This window comes from Mizuhopecten yessoensis, unplaced genomic scaffold, assembly GCF_002113885.1.
Source record: "Mizuhopecten yessoensis strain PY_sf001 unplaced genomic scaffold, ASM211388v2 scaffold9651, whole genome shotgun sequence".
Lineage (NCBI taxonomy): Eukaryota > Metazoa > Mollusca > Bivalvia > Pectinida > Pectinidae > Mizuhopecten > Mizuhopecten yessoensis.
In genome coordinates this window covers 1,560,585-1,577,704 of record NW_018408154.1, presented here as the reverse complement: position 1 = coordinate 1,577,704, position 17,120 = coordinate 1,560,585, and the positions used below count along the sequence as shown (strand labels likewise).

At 35.4% G+C, this 17,120-nt stretch overlaps 1 protein-coding gene across 7 annotated transcripts in view; it reads left to right on the top strand.

Annotated features, from left to right (window-relative positions):
* Positions 1–14,734, top strand: part of LOC110458537 (differentially expressed in FDCP 6 homolog) — a 31,555-nt gene extending 16,821 nt beyond the window's left edge. For 4 of the 7 annotated variants that reach the window (XM_021510269.1, XM_021510270.1, XM_021510275.1 and 1 more), the window contains exons 4-11: positions 6,815–6,961; positions 7,566–7,686; positions 7,930–8,102; positions 8,409–8,471; positions 9,358–9,420; positions 11,479–11,645; positions 12,444–12,642; positions 13,888–14,734. In XM_021510269.1, coding sequence (XP_021365944.1) covers positions 6,815–6,961; positions 7,566–7,686; positions 7,930–8,102; positions 8,409–8,471; positions 9,358–9,420; positions 11,479–11,645; positions 12,444–12,642; positions 13,888–14,388 — 1,434 coding nt within the window. In that variant the 3' untranslated portion in view covers positions 14,389–14,734. The remainder of the gene's footprint in view (positions 1–6,814; positions 6,962–7,565; positions 7,687–7,929; positions 8,103–8,408; positions 8,472–9,357; positions 9,421–11,478; positions 11,646–12,443; positions 12,643–13,887) is intronic. The other 3 variants (XM_021510274.1, XM_021510273.1, XM_021510272.1) reach the window with 1 other exon arrangement.
* The last annotated feature ends 2,386 nt before the right edge of the window (positions 14,735–17,120 follow it).

Here is a 17,120-nt window from a genome sequence, read left to right as displayed (position 1 = left end):
AAATTTTATAAATGACTCATTAAAATTGTGTCACGTGATTATTTCAATTTCTGATTGACAATGACTGTGCTTTATATTGTGCACCAGTACTATTGAAAAGAAATGTTAGTACATGCTTGCAGAGCATTGTGTGTTTTATGACTATGACAAAAAGCACGCCTAAACAATCTGACCTGTCGCCAACACGATTCTATAAAATGTCGAGAGATAGGACGGGAAACCAATGTGCAACAAACACCTTGCTGGATCATTACACGGGCCTATCATATAAACAGAGAGTGTAAACAACAGTACAGGGAAGCTATGAGTCACTTATCTTGTATTACCATGTACACAATCTATCTACTGTGATTTGTGTTATCTTCCCAACAAAAATGCTATGTAACAGTAGTTGTTCGTAAGAGTTACCGATAATATTACCGAAGCCTGGAGCATAATAATCGTATTGAGCGCAACGAGTTTATTCTATATTATTCATGCGTTTTGTGTGATAAACATATACTACCCATTGCACATGTAACTTGTGTTATTAGTTTAAACATATTTTATTGCAATATAATTACAGACTTTAGTCTGACACTTATTTCATGATTAAAACTATAGATTAAGATAACAAACTTATAACAATGTTATATAACAAACTTATCAAGCTTATAACTATGTTGACCCAGTTGGACTATAAACACATTCATTACGCACGACAAATTGTTCATCTCAATCCTGAAAATCTTTCCTCTTCCGTAACCACGCAGATCCTCTTCTTTTCCGTAGTCTTTCATCTTAATAATACCAGCTGGGCCACCAATGTTATCTTAGCTAGATACTACAGTAACATCGGATAATGAAATTAAAACAATTAAATAAATAGCGTTGTGCACTTTTCTTTAAAATCTTTTGTTAGATTTAATGAAATTATGAAGGTATAAAAAACTTCCGAATTTGTGTCAAGCGACAAGTCTTCATTTCCAAATAAAAGCAAATCTAAATCACATGTTACCTCTAAACTCAAATCATTTACTCGCTGGAAAAGGATGAACGACGAAGGAGGAATAAATTAATCGTTGGGTTTCGGGGAATTTTTAAAGATATTTAATGAAGCTGATGACCTAATAGAGTTATCGAGGTTATTCCAACAGCGAACAGTTGACGGTAAAAAAGAAGAGTTTGTTGTTGATAATCTGAAATACGGGATTCTACAATCATTTCTGTTTCGCAAAGGCTAGCGAACTAGATCTTGTACAGTGGAGGAAAGCAGGGAAGAAAAATAGTCTGGTGTTTGATTAACATGCATTTTAAACAAACGTTGAAGCTTTCTTCTTTTTCTTCTAGCAGACAATGTTTCTAAACCTGTTTCAAAATTTAAAGAATATATACTAGCATATGATGGGAGACCTGTTAAAATTCTAGCGGCTTCACGTTGGGCTTTTTCTAACTTTTCTGATTCGAAACTAGAGCATCCATCCCACAATTCGCATGCATATTCTAAAATAGGTAAAATAAAGGTTCGGTAAATTCTTAATAGGGCATCTCGTTTTAATATAAATTTTAATTTTCTTAAGACTTTTTTTTTTTCATAACTGAAGAATACACTGCTTCTAAAAAGTATGTCACTTTTGTCCGGATTAAACGTTACCAGCCAAGTTTTAGCCCACGAGTTTAAAGATTCAAGGTCTTTATTTAGGGTAGTTTGAATTTCAAGACAGGAAGAGGAAGAGCATTGAAGAGAGGTGTCATCTGCGAAAAGACGAGATGCTGAGTAAAACAATATCAGCTATATCGTTGATATAAATCAAAAATAATAGAGGACCTAATATAGAACCTTGGGGAACCCCTGCATCAATAGAACCTAATTTCGAGAAAGACTCATTAACACATACTTTTTGCTGCCTTTGATGTAAATAATCCTTTAACCAGACCAATAACTCTCTGCCTATTCCATAGGAGTTTAACTTTATGTACAAACCATTATGCCAAACTCTATCAAAGGCTTTTGAAATATCACAAAAGACAATACATGTATGTTTTTTTTCTTCAAACGATAAACATATGTTATGATACATTTCAATTATATGTATAGCGTTGAATGTCCTGGCAGAAAACCAGATTGATTTTTATAAAACAACGAATAAAAAAAAAAAAAATATGTCTGAAAATAACACGTTCAAATACCTTACCAACAGTAGACAAGAGAGAAATTGGTCGGTAATTTAAGGGAGAATGTCTATCACCTTTTTTGAATAACGGCATAACTTTTGCAAGTTTCCACAACTTAGGATAAACACCAGCAGACAGTGAAATATTAAATAGTAACTCAAGAGGTTTACAAATAGTATGTCAAACATTCTTTAACATGTAATGGCTTATTTCATCCTGGCCCGAGGCTTTGCCGAGTTTCAGTATTTGTAGGACATCAATAATTTCAGTGTAATTTAATCTAATTGAATCAAAAGTTTTATTGGTTTTCGGCGCAATATCCGAAACCCGAAAATTACGTTCGTCAATACGAGTTATTTATCACAACGAAAATTTCTGTTCGTTGTAATGTGTAGTTCGAAAGTAGAATTCCATGATGTTGAATTGTAGTCCAAATATAGATTTATTAAAATAACTTTCTCTAGGTCGGTGGAAGATTTCTGGAGTATCCAAAAACACACCCGTACAGTCCGATGCCTAGGTCCTAACTGATTACCAAACATGTAGAACAGTGACATTGACAATTAACACAATAAAGTTAATTTGATTGACAGCTGTCACTTATCTCTCTATTCTTACTGGTGAGTACCCGAACAGGTAAGGCAATTACCCTGTCCTTTGTCCGAGACTTAAGTAAGACCAGTTAATCTCATTACGTAACATAATTGACTTTAAGGTATAATGTATAAGATGGACACCACTATTACATGAGTTAATCTGACGACAATGAATCAAAGAAGCTACATTTACACAAAGAGGTTTTCTTAAATGGTACAAATGTAATTAAATAGCTTTTAGGTATGAAATTGTTACTGAACGAACTTAAATGGCGAAAGTTTGTAGGAGGAAATCCAAAATAATGAATGAGATGAAATGTTAAATTAATGTTCATCAATAGCACTATTATCATAAAATTCTTTATGATATATACTACAGAAATATTCATTTAATAAGTTGGATATACCTTCATCACTACTAATTATATTCTCAGTTACTGGATCTACTAGAGTTGGTATAGTCTGTGATGTACCACTAGATTTTATCAAACGTTTAATTAATCTCCAATACGCTTTAGGATCAGAAGAAAAATAATCATCAATGATGCCATGGACATTTTCATAAAAATTTAAACCGACTCTACTTTTTCATATCATTTACCTTATTACGCTGACTTTTAAACTTTTGAATGTCATGAAGACGGTTTGATTTCCTAGCAATTGTATGTAACCTATCCGGATTCTTTTTATATCTTTTCTTAATTCCGGAGTCATCCAAGGTTTGTCGTTTGGCCTGATTATAACTTCCTTAGTAGATATACACATCGTAGCAAATTCTAAAAATGTTCACAAGCAATATCCACTGATTTACAGTTTAGAAAATACCCGTTCCAGTTTTTCTCAAAAATTGATGACGTTACTCTCACAAACAAATGACGTAACAACCAATACCTACTCACAAGAGCAGATAACTCTGCAATACGCTAAGACGGAATATTACACTTCACATATTACACATTTGTGAGATGGGTTGAATTCTTTATTTCACATTATTCATTTAATTTGTGTTATTAATTCAACAATTTTCTATTAAACATGTGGTTTTATTTATATTCTATACTTCTCTTCATTTAATCGAGTTACATTCGATGTTTACCCATTATACACGTGAATTATATTTTATCTCATTACACATGTAATTTGTGTTAAATTACACATTATACACGTGAAATATATATTTTTCCTCAAATAATGTTCATTTTATTTCTAGTACTTAACACATGTACCAGAAACTATTTTCCACGTTAATCACACTTAGATCATACTATACATGTTTGATCTAATATACGGTGAACACTGTGCGTTTAAAATGTAAAACATTGCTAAATGTGAAGGCTATCGGATTTGTTTTCATTGAATGAGAATTTGTTGTATGTGTGGCCTATTGTTCGGAAAAAACTGTATATTAAAAATTAGACATTAATATAACTATTAAGGATTGTTGCATCGTCATTTTAAATACGTATGCAAAATGTTCACGTAATATATCTCTGATTATGTGGTATGATAACGTTATCACGATAATATTTATAATGTTGTTTATTTATGTAAATATGTGCCTAACAGTAGATATGATCCACTTGAGCAATCAACGGCTTACTTCCTAGTTCATGGTTGGTATATTCTAAGTGTTAGTAGTGGTTATCTCCTCACAGTGACCGCATTTTCCTGGAACGTACACAGTTGGTAATGTACAAACATATTGAGTTAGTATAGATCATCTCATCACAGTTACCACTTTATATATTGTATCGTACACAGTAAGTGATGTACAAACATCATATTGAGTTAGTATAAATGATCTCATCACAGTTACCACTTTATATTGTATCGTACACAGTACGTGATGTACTACTGTATCGTACAATGTAAGTGATGTACTACTGTATCATACAATGTAAGTGATGTACTACTGTATCATACAATGTAAGTGATGTACTACTGTATCGTACAATGTAAGTGATGTACTACTGTATCGTACAATGTAAGTGATGTACTACTGTATCATACAATGTAAGTGATGTACTACTGTATCATACAATGTAAGTGATGTACTACTGTATCATACAATGTAAGTGATGTACTACTGTATCGTACAATGTAAGTGATGTACTACTGTATCGTACAATGTAAGTGATGTACTACTGTATCATACAATGTAAGTGATGTACTACTGTATCATACAATGTAAGTGATGTACTACTGTATCTTACAATGTAAGTGATGTACTACTGTATCATACAGTGTAAGTGATGTACTACTGTATCGTACAATGTAAGTGATGTTCTACTGTATCATACAATGTAAGTGATGTACTACTGTATCTTACAGTGTAAGTGATGTACTACTGTATCATACAGTGTAAGTGATGTACTACTGTATCGTACAATGTAAGTGATGTACTACTGTATCATACAATGTAAGTGATGTACTACTGTATCTTACAGTGTAAGTGATGTACTACTGTATCTTACAGTGTAAGTGATGTACTACTGTATCGTACAATGTAAGTGATGTACTACTGTATCATACAATGTAAGTGATGTACTACTGTACCGTACAATGTAAGTGATGTACTACTGTACCGTACAGTGTAAGTGATGTACTACTGTATCTTACAGTGTAAGTGATGTACTACTGTATCGTACAATGTAAGTAATCTACAAACACCACACCGGGTCCCTAATATGTGTTGGGTTCTTATTTTAATCTATTTCGTTTGTTGTCGTGTCTCCTCAGTTCTTATTCCTAACTTTTGTATCGTTTTTGAATCCCTGTTGCTATTTCTTACGTCATTCTTTATTTTTGTGTTGATTTATCTAACTACCTAATTTTAGTTATTGTATCTTATGCACGATACTTGTTGAGATAATCTCCGATTGAAAAACTATTATATTAACATGAGTACCTCAGGGCGGAACAATATACGCCCGTCGAATGCAATATAGTGTTATATACTTTCTTTCATTGAAACAAGATCTGCATCATTCTAAGAGTGGTTAGCTGACATGCTATAAAAAATGAAGGAGAAAATCTCCGGATAAAATTCAAATACTGAAATGAACAAAGGGCAAGAACTTTTGCAAAAATTGTCGAATCAAAATTCTTTTAAGGAAGACACAACTTCATATCAGGATTATAATGTATACCAATTTCAAAGAGATCCGTTGAAAAATGTAGGAGGAGATTGCCGGACAAAAATCAAATACTGAAATAAACAAAGGGCAATAACTTTTGCAAAAATTGGTGAATCAAAATTCTTTTCAAGGAAACACAACAACATTTCATGATTATTTAGCCTACTAAGTTTCAAAGAAATCCGTCAGAACATGTAGGAGGAGATCTCCGGACAAAGAAATCAAATACTGAAATAAACAAAGGGCAATAACTTTCGGAAAAATTGTTGAATCAAAATTCTGTTAAGGAAGACACAACTTCATATCATGATTATAATGTATACCAAGTGGCAAAGGAATCGGTCGAAAAATGTAGGAGGAGATTGCCGGACAAACAAACGTTTACGCCGGACGGACGGACGGACGGACGGTCGTACAACCCCATACCATAATACTTCCGTCGAATTTGACGGGCGTATACAAATGATATATATCATATAAAATATAACAATAAATTATGTAGCGATATGAAAACTCAACAGGCCTTCTAGGACAACATTAGGATTCTAATTGGAAGGAAACGTGAATGGATTGTAAACAACTCAGTGATGTAACGACAAGTGATTGTCACTAAGACGATCATTGTTCACACACTAGTATTGGCCAAAGGAATCAAAACGGCCACGATCCAAATTATGGAATATCGTTATAACACAGATACTCACTTCTTATTGTGTCTTTTATTCGTGTTTTAATCGACATAGACCGATTTGCTGAATATTTTACAGAACCTAGATATTTTATTGGCCTATTCACAGCGCTATCATGCCATTGATGTGCAGTTCCGACGAGACAGTGATACATAGTGTGGGTAGATATATTATAATTGGTAAGAGTAATCAACTCCAGGTTTAAATACTATACTGTTTTTGACTTTTTGATTTTAAGGGCATGCTGTGTAAGCGAGGATATCAAGTGAAGAACTGGAAGGACCGCTGGATGGTTCTCAACACAAGACAGCTTACTTACTACACTGCTTCAGACGAGCGGGAGAGGAAAGGTGACGTCCAACTCGACCAAGATTGTAAAGTGGAGGTAATGCCCGATCTAAGCACTGACTATACTAATTGAGAGCGAATCCTATTGGTTCTTTTTAGGTTAACTGTTGGTAAGGAATTCAGGGAATGGGATGGGTGATTGAGTGTCTAGGGTCAGTGAGCTAGGAAGATATCGTAGAATCAAACTCCCACTTTCTACTCTTAACTCGCTTTTGAGTCAATAGTAGTTTTATAGTGTAATCTCACTGGAATGATGTGTATACACACATAACCATATCACGAGTAAACCAGTATATGTATATCATACTTAGTCTTCAATGATGACATAGAAGTGTAAGAATGAGGAAAACTACCAACCTATTCATACACTCTCTATAATCTGCAACTACTTAGACCTCCAACGTTACCGTAAAGGTGATTTATGATTGTAACATGTGTCAGTTTCTATGTTTTTATTTTTTTATTTTTTATAAATATATAAAATAAATTTGTTTGAATCCATGTTCCGTTTAGATCTTGCTTGCATAAAACGTGTTGTACTTTGTTTATATTGTATCGTAGATAGTGCTCTATTGATAAATTATGTTATCAGCTTTTCATTGCAGCAATATAATTGTAAGATTGTTGATTACGTTGCTAAGGTAATACCGGATGCAGGCGTAAAATCTGGTTCTCGACAAAACAGATTCGTACTGAAAACCCCGGCCAAGCCGTACGAGATGAGCGCCCATGACATCAAGACACGAAATGATTGGATGACAGGTGCGCTTATTTGTAAATCACTACGATTATTGTTGTTTTTTTCAAATGATCGAATAGAATTTTTGAAAGTGACTTACACAATTCTTATCAATAGTGGAAATCAATGGGAAATTTTCTTGGTCTGTACAATTTTGTTCAGTGTGCCTCATCTTGTTGTACAAAGATGAAAATTACTTCCATTTAGCCTAACGATCTTCATTGCATTACCTACTTTTACTTTGCCTACATCTTTCATTGTCACAGCACTCCAGAAAGCAATAGACAAATGTTCGAATGAGAACTATCATTTCCACAGAATAGAGGCAAAGGAACGACAAAAGGTTCGTCGGGAGGGACGACGACAAAAGGAAGAAGAAGAGCGACGTAGGAGAGAAGAGGAAGAATCACTTCAAAAAATGAAAGACCTGCTCAAAACAGTAGGTTGAGTCTAGTAAAAAGCAATATAGCCTACTCATAGGCAGGGGCTCGATTCCCTAATCGGAAGTGAAAAAGTGTATGGTCACCTGACCAACTCCGTGGGTTTTCCCATGGTTCTCAGTTTTGTTCTTTCCTATTTGGCGCCTGTGCGCTAGCATTTGGGTTAACGAGAGCAATACATTGAAGGTGGTGTTTTTTAAAATTGTTTCGTTATTGTTGTAAAATAAATATAAATTTTATTTTTAATATATCCGTGTCTAGTATTAAAGACATGTACCAAACTGTTTGACATCACATTATTTTAGAAACAAGAAGAAGAAGAACAACAAAGATTGCTGCACTTAGCGGAACTAGAAAAGTCCAGATTGGTGAGTATTTGCGCTCACATAACAAGATAACCCAACCGTACAGATATAACATAATGCTGGTACTGATTTTATAGGAGAGAATTAATTGCTGCAAAATTTATAAAGGGTTTTCTATGCATCTTTCTCTATTTTTCATATTTCTAAATATGGTTCGGTACATTTTATACATTGGTTTGATATTCTTTTGGCCTTCATAACCACTGATAAGTCCTTAATATAGTAATGGCCACACTAGGTTTCCTTAGATTTCCTTTCCATGTCGACATACTCAATTGTCAAATAAATATTTCCTATTGTTCTTGTTTTTACTGATTATTTGACTTCATCTCAACAAAATTTAATACAAATTATTCTCTTATTGCTTTTACTAAGTGTTGATAGTTTTTCGAAACACTTATTAGTCAGATGTAAGCACCCTGGCTTTTGATTTGCTTAAATACATTCCTTTTTCTTTCAGAGTCGCATTAGGCCAATATCATCAGAGCAAATCCTAACGAGGTCATAGCAATTGTTATATTAATTCAATGCTCTTACTGACAAGTGTTGCTTTTTAATAAATGAAAAAATCTAAAATTATCAGCATAGTCTTAAATAGCATAAACACCTTCAAATTATTTTCTAGTTGATGTAGTTTATAAAGAACGATACGGTAAATATGGGCTCTCTGTTTTGTGAGGCTTAATGGATTGTGTTTTGTTGTCTTTCTAATTCATCATTCCCGTATGTATAGTATCAGGAATGTACAAGCGCTCACAAACAATAATAACCATAACAGTAGCAGTGCACATTCAGTAATAAAGTCAGCTTTTGTGTATATTATATATATTTTTATTTATGAAGATTCAAGAATCCACGACTTGTAATTGTCAATACGTTTTCTTATTAGAAACTAGAAGAGGAAGAAAGACAAAGTCTGCAACACGTTAAGGAACTAGAAACGGCCAGATTGGTGAGTTAATTTTGCTCTGACAAAATGATTATATCTAGGAAATACACACACACACACAAAGTGCAGAAAAAAAAAAGAAAAAAAAAAAACATTTCACCATGCGTGTATCGATTTGAAGCAGTGAAACAAACAAGAATTCTTTAATTACACATTTACATAAAATAATGCATATTTGTCACGCAGCCAGTGAAAATATTGTGTATACAGGTGTAAAGTCTAAATTGTAACCAAAACTGGAATTTGTTTCCATTTTGGATTTTTTTCTCTGCAGATCTTCAACAATATGAAAATTAATTTGTAGCTATTATGACGGATACCACACGTCGTACAAGAAGCGCTGTAGTTTTCGGCTTTAATTTCCGGGCCATCTGGTTTGACTGCGGGTTTGCTTATGGGGAATCGTCATATCTTCCATTATTTTGATTTCTTCAAAGCTGCTGGTTATTTTTTTTTTTTGTATTGACTTATTGTTCAAATTTTGTCGTATTAACTTTTTTAACAATTTTATTAGACTCATTTCATCCAAATTCTGGAAAGGGAATTAGTGTCTGCCAAACGCCCATCATGGATGATTATTTTGCATGAATATGAGGGAGGGGAATTTCGCATTTTTTCACATAAATACTTGAATGTGGTGCTTTAACTTTAAACGAATGGAATGAAGAACAATATCCCCACTCATACCAAATGAATATTGGAAACTTTCAGATGTATATTTTTATATTGCCCTCTTTGTTGCTTATTAAAGGTGTCACGAGTGTCCTAAAATATAACGACTGGCTTAAACAGCCATTCAATATGTCTTGTACCAGGAAGAGGGGTTAACAGAGAAACATCTTTTAACAAGTTCTTGCTTTTGTGAGACGTATTTTGATTGTATTTGTAATGTGAATGCATTACAGCTATTAATATCTTTATATATAGTAAGTGTATCTGTTTCACGATGAGATCGGTTGTCCTTGACCTTATCGACACGCAATGCTCTAAATATTTCGGTTATTCCCATTAGTGTGCCTTTTGGTTTCGTTCTCACGACTACAATTCTTAATATGGCATAGATTTTTCGGGAGGGTGACGTCGATATAGCCCGATTCTCTTACCTAAAACCTAGTATTATTCTCCTTAAACTCTTTCAAGTCTCCGTGTACGTTTTTCTTTTGATCACTTTTGCCCTAGTTTCATTGATTGTCAGGTCAAGATACAGTTTTGGTTTCACATCGATATTATTTTTTTTCCATCCATTTTATTAAATATTTTACATTTGTTGTTAAAGAAATCAATAAAACTGATATGTGTTCTTCACACTTGTCCTTTAGCCTTTTAACAATACTGGTAATATTGCATCTATTTATTTAAGAGAAATCGAAAATTCAGAACTATCTAACAAACTATAGAAATTGAGCATTTGCCTTTAAATTAAGACCAATTTAGTGTGATTACAATAATGATAATAATAATAATTCAAGGTTCTTATATATACCGCTTTATCACAGCCTAGTTCATAGGTAGTCTCAAAGCGGATCACAAATTATCATCCGTGGTTATAGGGCCTTTGCAACAGGTCGTTACCTTTCTCAACTCCCCGGGGAGCATACACTCGGTGCTGCCATTTTGGCGCTCACAGCTAGCATTCTACAATTCTAGTATTGGCCAACCACATACTCATTTACAGCTGAGTTGACTTGAACAAGCGGAGTAAAGTATCTTGCTCAAAGATATAACGCATTGCCGTGACGTGACTCGAACCCACAACCCTTCGGTCACGAGCCCGGCGTCCTACCACTAGACTACCGTGCCGTTATATTATCTTCCATCGTTAATGTTCATTGTAATTCACTTTTCAAATAGACATAAATAGGTAAAGACTTGATGGACCCACCATTTTATCAATTGATAACATCATGTTTTATTGAAGACATATAACGTGACGACACAGTTGTTCAATGATTAATTACATAATGCTTTATTAATGAGTATAACGCACACTTCCTGAACATTACGTTTCATCTTTATTCCTCTGCAAGCAATTAGGTGAGTCTTACTATTCTTTCTACTCAGAACCAATTAGATCTGGAAGCAAGGCTTCACGCAGAGGAGGCCCTGAGGAAGCAGGAGCAACAGAGACTTCGGGAACTTGAGGAGATCAAGAAACAGCTGGAGAGGCTATTGGAAGAGGAAAGGCAGGCCAAACGAGACGAAGAGATCGTACGGGCGTTACAAGCCAGGTAAAAGATTAGTTAAAACATGTTGTATTGCAAAAGTATATTTATGAAATAATTAGACATAACATTTCACAAAAAAAAAACACTTTTAATATACATGTACATTGTGCATAAACAAGACTCGATCAACAATTTACACAATAGTTGTTTACTATATTATTCCATATATAAGGAAATGACAAATGATTTGTATTTAAAAATAGTGTGGTTTCTTTAAGTCACAAATGATGGGGTATTTCTATCCAATTCAATAATTTGTCTATAATACCGTATTGGGGTGGTCGGGTGGAGCAGTGGATGACACTCGCCTTTCACCACGATGACCGGGGTTACCTGTCCGACCATATGGGTATTCTACGGGTTCTAAGTTTCCCTACACATGAAAACCATCTGTGTCCGGGCCAACAAGAGTGATTGGTTTAAGTTTAAAAAGCATGTTTCATAATTGCTGTTAACTCACGTGTTTCGGCACAAACATACTTACCATGCTTGTTAGATACGATCAATGTTGACAGAGGCAACACTTTCTTTCCATTTCTATAAAAAAATAATAGTAAACCTTTTAATGAGTGAACTTTAAAACAACGATATATGATTAAGTAAAAAATGTTTATTTTTAACGTTAACGCAATCATAGCCGATATTAGTAGCCCTTATAACGTAAGTAAGAGAGATTTATAGCAGTGTTTAAATGTGTGAACATTTAAACATGTTCCCATTCATGTTTATTACATGTCCCCCAATTTTCTATTCGACTTATTTTACATTCCGGATATACCATATTAACCTCTTTGTTTCCAGGTTGCTGGATGAAGAGATGGAGAAGAGGGAGGAGCTGGAAACTTTACGGCGGGAACAGGAGCAGCTGCTGAAGCAGGAGATTTCACGCCGTGAGGGTTTAGAGGAACACCAAAACGAGCAGGCTCGCAAGCTACAGGAAGCGGCAGAGACACTACAAAAGCTCGAGGCTCAAAGACGGGCTGCCGAACAGGATTTGACGGTACGGTATCATTTCTATAGTTGGACGTATACTCCTATCCATCCTCGATATCCAGGGGTTACGCTCACTTTCGCTCTCTACACTCCTGGAATATATCATAGCATAAATGATAGCTATTTGATTGGTGTCAGGTAAAAAGAAAAACTGACCAATCACTAGTCTGATACTTGTCCTTTGAAGATTACAAAGGAGCGACGCCCGACTTCAAAGCCTGTCATTTTTTAACCGTTACGCGACCGCGAGATTCTTGTGATGTACATCAAAGGACCAAACTAGTCTTCTTGTCTCATCCACAAGGTGCTGCACACTGAGTCTTCAATTTTTCTATGACATGTTCCAGAGGTGTAGTGAGCGAAAGTGAAGGTAACGCCTGGATATCCAGGATGACTCCTTTCATAAACAACCTCTAATAACCTCCACGCTCACAGTTCAGCTGTTATAATATACAAAAAGATGACACTTGAATGGAATTGGTACATATTTTCATAAGAAAGACTGTTAACGTTTACATGTATGGCTTACTGGTAATCTACTACACCAAGAGCACATTTATCTTGCAAGGCTATGGCTGAAGTTCCGCTTTGCCAGGCGTATGAATTTTATTACTTCTGATGTGTAAACAAATAAAAACGTTCGCTAAATATAGGCCCCGATTAAACATCCCTAAGCAATCTACTGCTCTATAACCATTATCAACTAAATGTGGTTTACTTTTGAACTTGAAATAGAATATTATTTGCAAAATATATAGAGTTAGGCAATATGATACCATCCAGGGTGTTTTTATTGTTCTATGAATATTCTTGCGTGACATCATCAGGTCTTTTGTGAGCCGTTTTAGGTAACAACTTTACCTGAACGTAACGGCGAGAAAATTATATTTTCGTTTTGAAATGAAAAAAAGGAAGATATAAGCAATCCAAGATTCGTATGTAATGGTATTACTTGTACTTATGTCACAGACAAACTGATTTGTGATATCGAGGTTTATAGTTGAAATGAGTATGTGCATGATTCTTGAATGCAAGCTTTATCTTTTTTCACTTTTTTAATTTTCATTATCGGCAAATTTAAATCGATCGGGCAATGAGCTACGGAGAGTCCAGTCACACAGCTACTTGAATTCTTGATCGGTTCTTTCCGTCAATTTGCGCAAAAATAGATCCCACGAAAACATAAAATTATCTGAAGTATGTATTTATGCAATATGTGATGTATTATTTTACATGAGTATTTCCCTTGCAGGAGGCATCAGTGAAACTACAAGAGGCTGAAAAGGAACGTGTCAAGTTGCAACACAAAGTGACGCTCTGGAAGACTCCGACAGTGGGTCTTGCCCGACCTATACCACCCAGAGTGGGCAATTTGACCACCCACAGAGGCAGGGGTGCGTTCTGTGAGGACGACTTCCGCAAGCTCAACAAAGACGAAAAAAGCATCGACGAAACCGGAAGTGACGTTAAGGAAGAAGAAAAGACAGATACATCCACTGACATCACCAAAGACACGAGTGACCTACTGACGCCTACAGAAATTAATGAGAAAACAGAACCAACTACCGAAGTTGATATTGAACAAGACAACAAGAATGATGAAAAGTCTAAACCGGAACAAGAATCAGTTACATCTGAAGCTATCAAAGAAACTGAACAGGCAGAAAACAAAGCAACAGACTCGCCCATAGCTACGGAGAAATGTGAAGACTTAAAATCAGAATTTGTTGAAAGCACTATTGACCATCAATGACACATGAACAAGTTTGTTAAACCTAGCGCACTGCTATCATGTAATACTTTGCAGTTTAAACAATATCGCCTCCTTTACGATTTGTCAAAAGGTTGAACTGTTTTAACCTTTACAAACAGCTTTTGCAAAATGATTCCGCCAATACAAAGACAGAACAACACCTAAAGATGATACAGATGGTCACGACATATCGTTGAATGTTAGAAAAAAACACGAATATCATCGTTTTTATGATTCCGTATTGATTTCATCCCCACATAACATGTAATATTTTTATACATATATATCTTGTTTATTAATTGTTAAGTAATGATGAAATGCTTCACATTTGGAATGAAAATTAAAACTACATCTGATTAAAAAAATATGCTTTCAAGTCTATTTTTTCAACGAAGACTTCCGGTCCATACATGTGAGAAAAGTCACCTGAAATGAATATACATTCCGTATGACTTGTCTAAATTGACAAGTATGTTACCTGTTGTACATCTCATTAGTTTGTACACGTTTAATTTAGGAAAATGGTCCCACAGGATAATGTACCACACCTGAATCTGGTCATACAGTTATACGTACCACACCTGGGGAATATGGTCCTACAGAATAACGTTCCACACCTGAGCAATCTGGTCCTACAGAATAACGTTCCACACCTGAGCATTCTGGTCCTACAGAATAATGTTCCACACCTGGGGAATATGTTCCTACAGAATAACGTTCCACACCTGAGCAATCTGGTCCTACAGAATAAAGTTCCACACCTGAGCAATCTGGTCCTACAGAATAACGTTCCACACCTGAGGAATCTGGTCATACAGAATAACGTTCCACACCGGAGGAATATAGTCATACAGAATAACGTTCCACACCTGAGCAATATGGTCCTACATAATAACGTTCCACACCTGAAGAATCTGGTCCTACTGAATAACGTTCCAAACCTGAGCAATATAGTTATACAGGATAACGTTCCACACCTGAGCAATCTGGTCCTACAGAATAACGTTCCCCACCTGAGCAATCTAGTCCTACAGAATAACGTTCCACACCTGAGCAATCTGGTCCTACAGAATAACGTTCCACACCTGAGGAATATAGTCATACAGAATAACGTTCCACACCTGAGCAATATGGTCATACAGGATAGTGTTCCACACCGGAGGAATATAGTCATACAGGATAACGTTCCACACCTGTACAATCTGGTCCTACAGAATAACGTTTCACACCTGAGCAATCTGGTCCTACATAATAATGTTCCACACCTGAGCAATCGGGTCCTACAGAATAACATTCCAAACCTGAGCAATATAGTCATACAGGATAACGTTCCACATCTGAGCAATCTGGTCATACAGAATAACGTTCCACACCTGAGCAATCTGGTCATACAGAATAACGTTCAACACCTGAGCAATCTGGTCCTACAGAATAACGTACCACACCTGAGGAATATAGTCATACAGGATAACGTTCCACACCAGAGCAATCTGGTCTTACAGAATAACGTACCACACATGAGCAATCTGGTCCTACAGAATAACGTTCCATACCTGAGCATTCTGGTCCTACAGAATAACGTTCCACACCTGTGCAATCTGGTCCTACAGAATAACGTACCACACCTGAGCAATCTGGTCCTACTCAATAACGTTCCACACCTGAGCAATCTGATCCTACAGAATAACGTTTCACATCTGAGCAATCTGGTCCTACAGAATAACGTTACACACCAATTATCATTGGTCGTAAAATACAAACAAAATAAATAAAAGCACAAAGGTGCCAACGAATCCTGATTATTGTCCCCTTACTGCTCGATAATGATTTTACAACTCTACCAAGAGTGAGCTCCCCTTTGCCAGAGATAGTTCAGCTGGGGGCATTTTGTCGTCCTTGGAATAAAATAGAAATAGTGTGACAACTTTCCCTACTGAACTATAATGTGGAGAAATGATATGCAATTGACAAGTGTTGTGCCTTACTATTAAGTTTTTTTATCATTGCACTGTGCGGTACATTTGTGCACAACTCTAGGGATGTTCTGGTCTTTGTTACGTGGGACCTCTATAATCGCATTACGCTTAGAGTTATCGCCCTTTCGAACTTTCATCTTCTCAGGAAGATTTCTGCTATCATTTCGTTACATGACATTGTGTGCTACTGCCACCACAGAGTAAGTGATTACAATGAAAAGATACATTTGTTTCATCATAAACATTTCATGACATTGATTTCAGTGACATTTCATAAACATTGCGATATCAAAGCATATAATGTTCCTTGGACTTGGTTATTGTGAGACATTGTTGTGAGATATACTGCCAAATGGCATTCAAATGTTCCGGTACGTATTTTAACATCGTCCCTTTGTTGTTACAGTTTTTTACCCTCTCTAGAGGATTGGCGACATTAAAGATTATACAAAAACCAACACGTCTTTTGGAGTCGTTACAATAAGATTTAAGCATTGAACTGTTTTTGTTTGGTATTTATGATCTATTTGAATGAGACAGCTTTGCATGCGAACAACATAATGCGCGCTAGATCATAAATACCATACAAAAACAGTTCAATACTTATATTTACGTTTTCTCTTCCTCTTATGTTCTTTTTTAACTTATAATTTATATTTAAATTTCAAAATGCTCGCCTTATCGACAGTCCACAAAATTTCGTTCAATAGTTTGAACAGCGTGTTTGTCGCGTGCTGATTGGCAAACACTTCAATG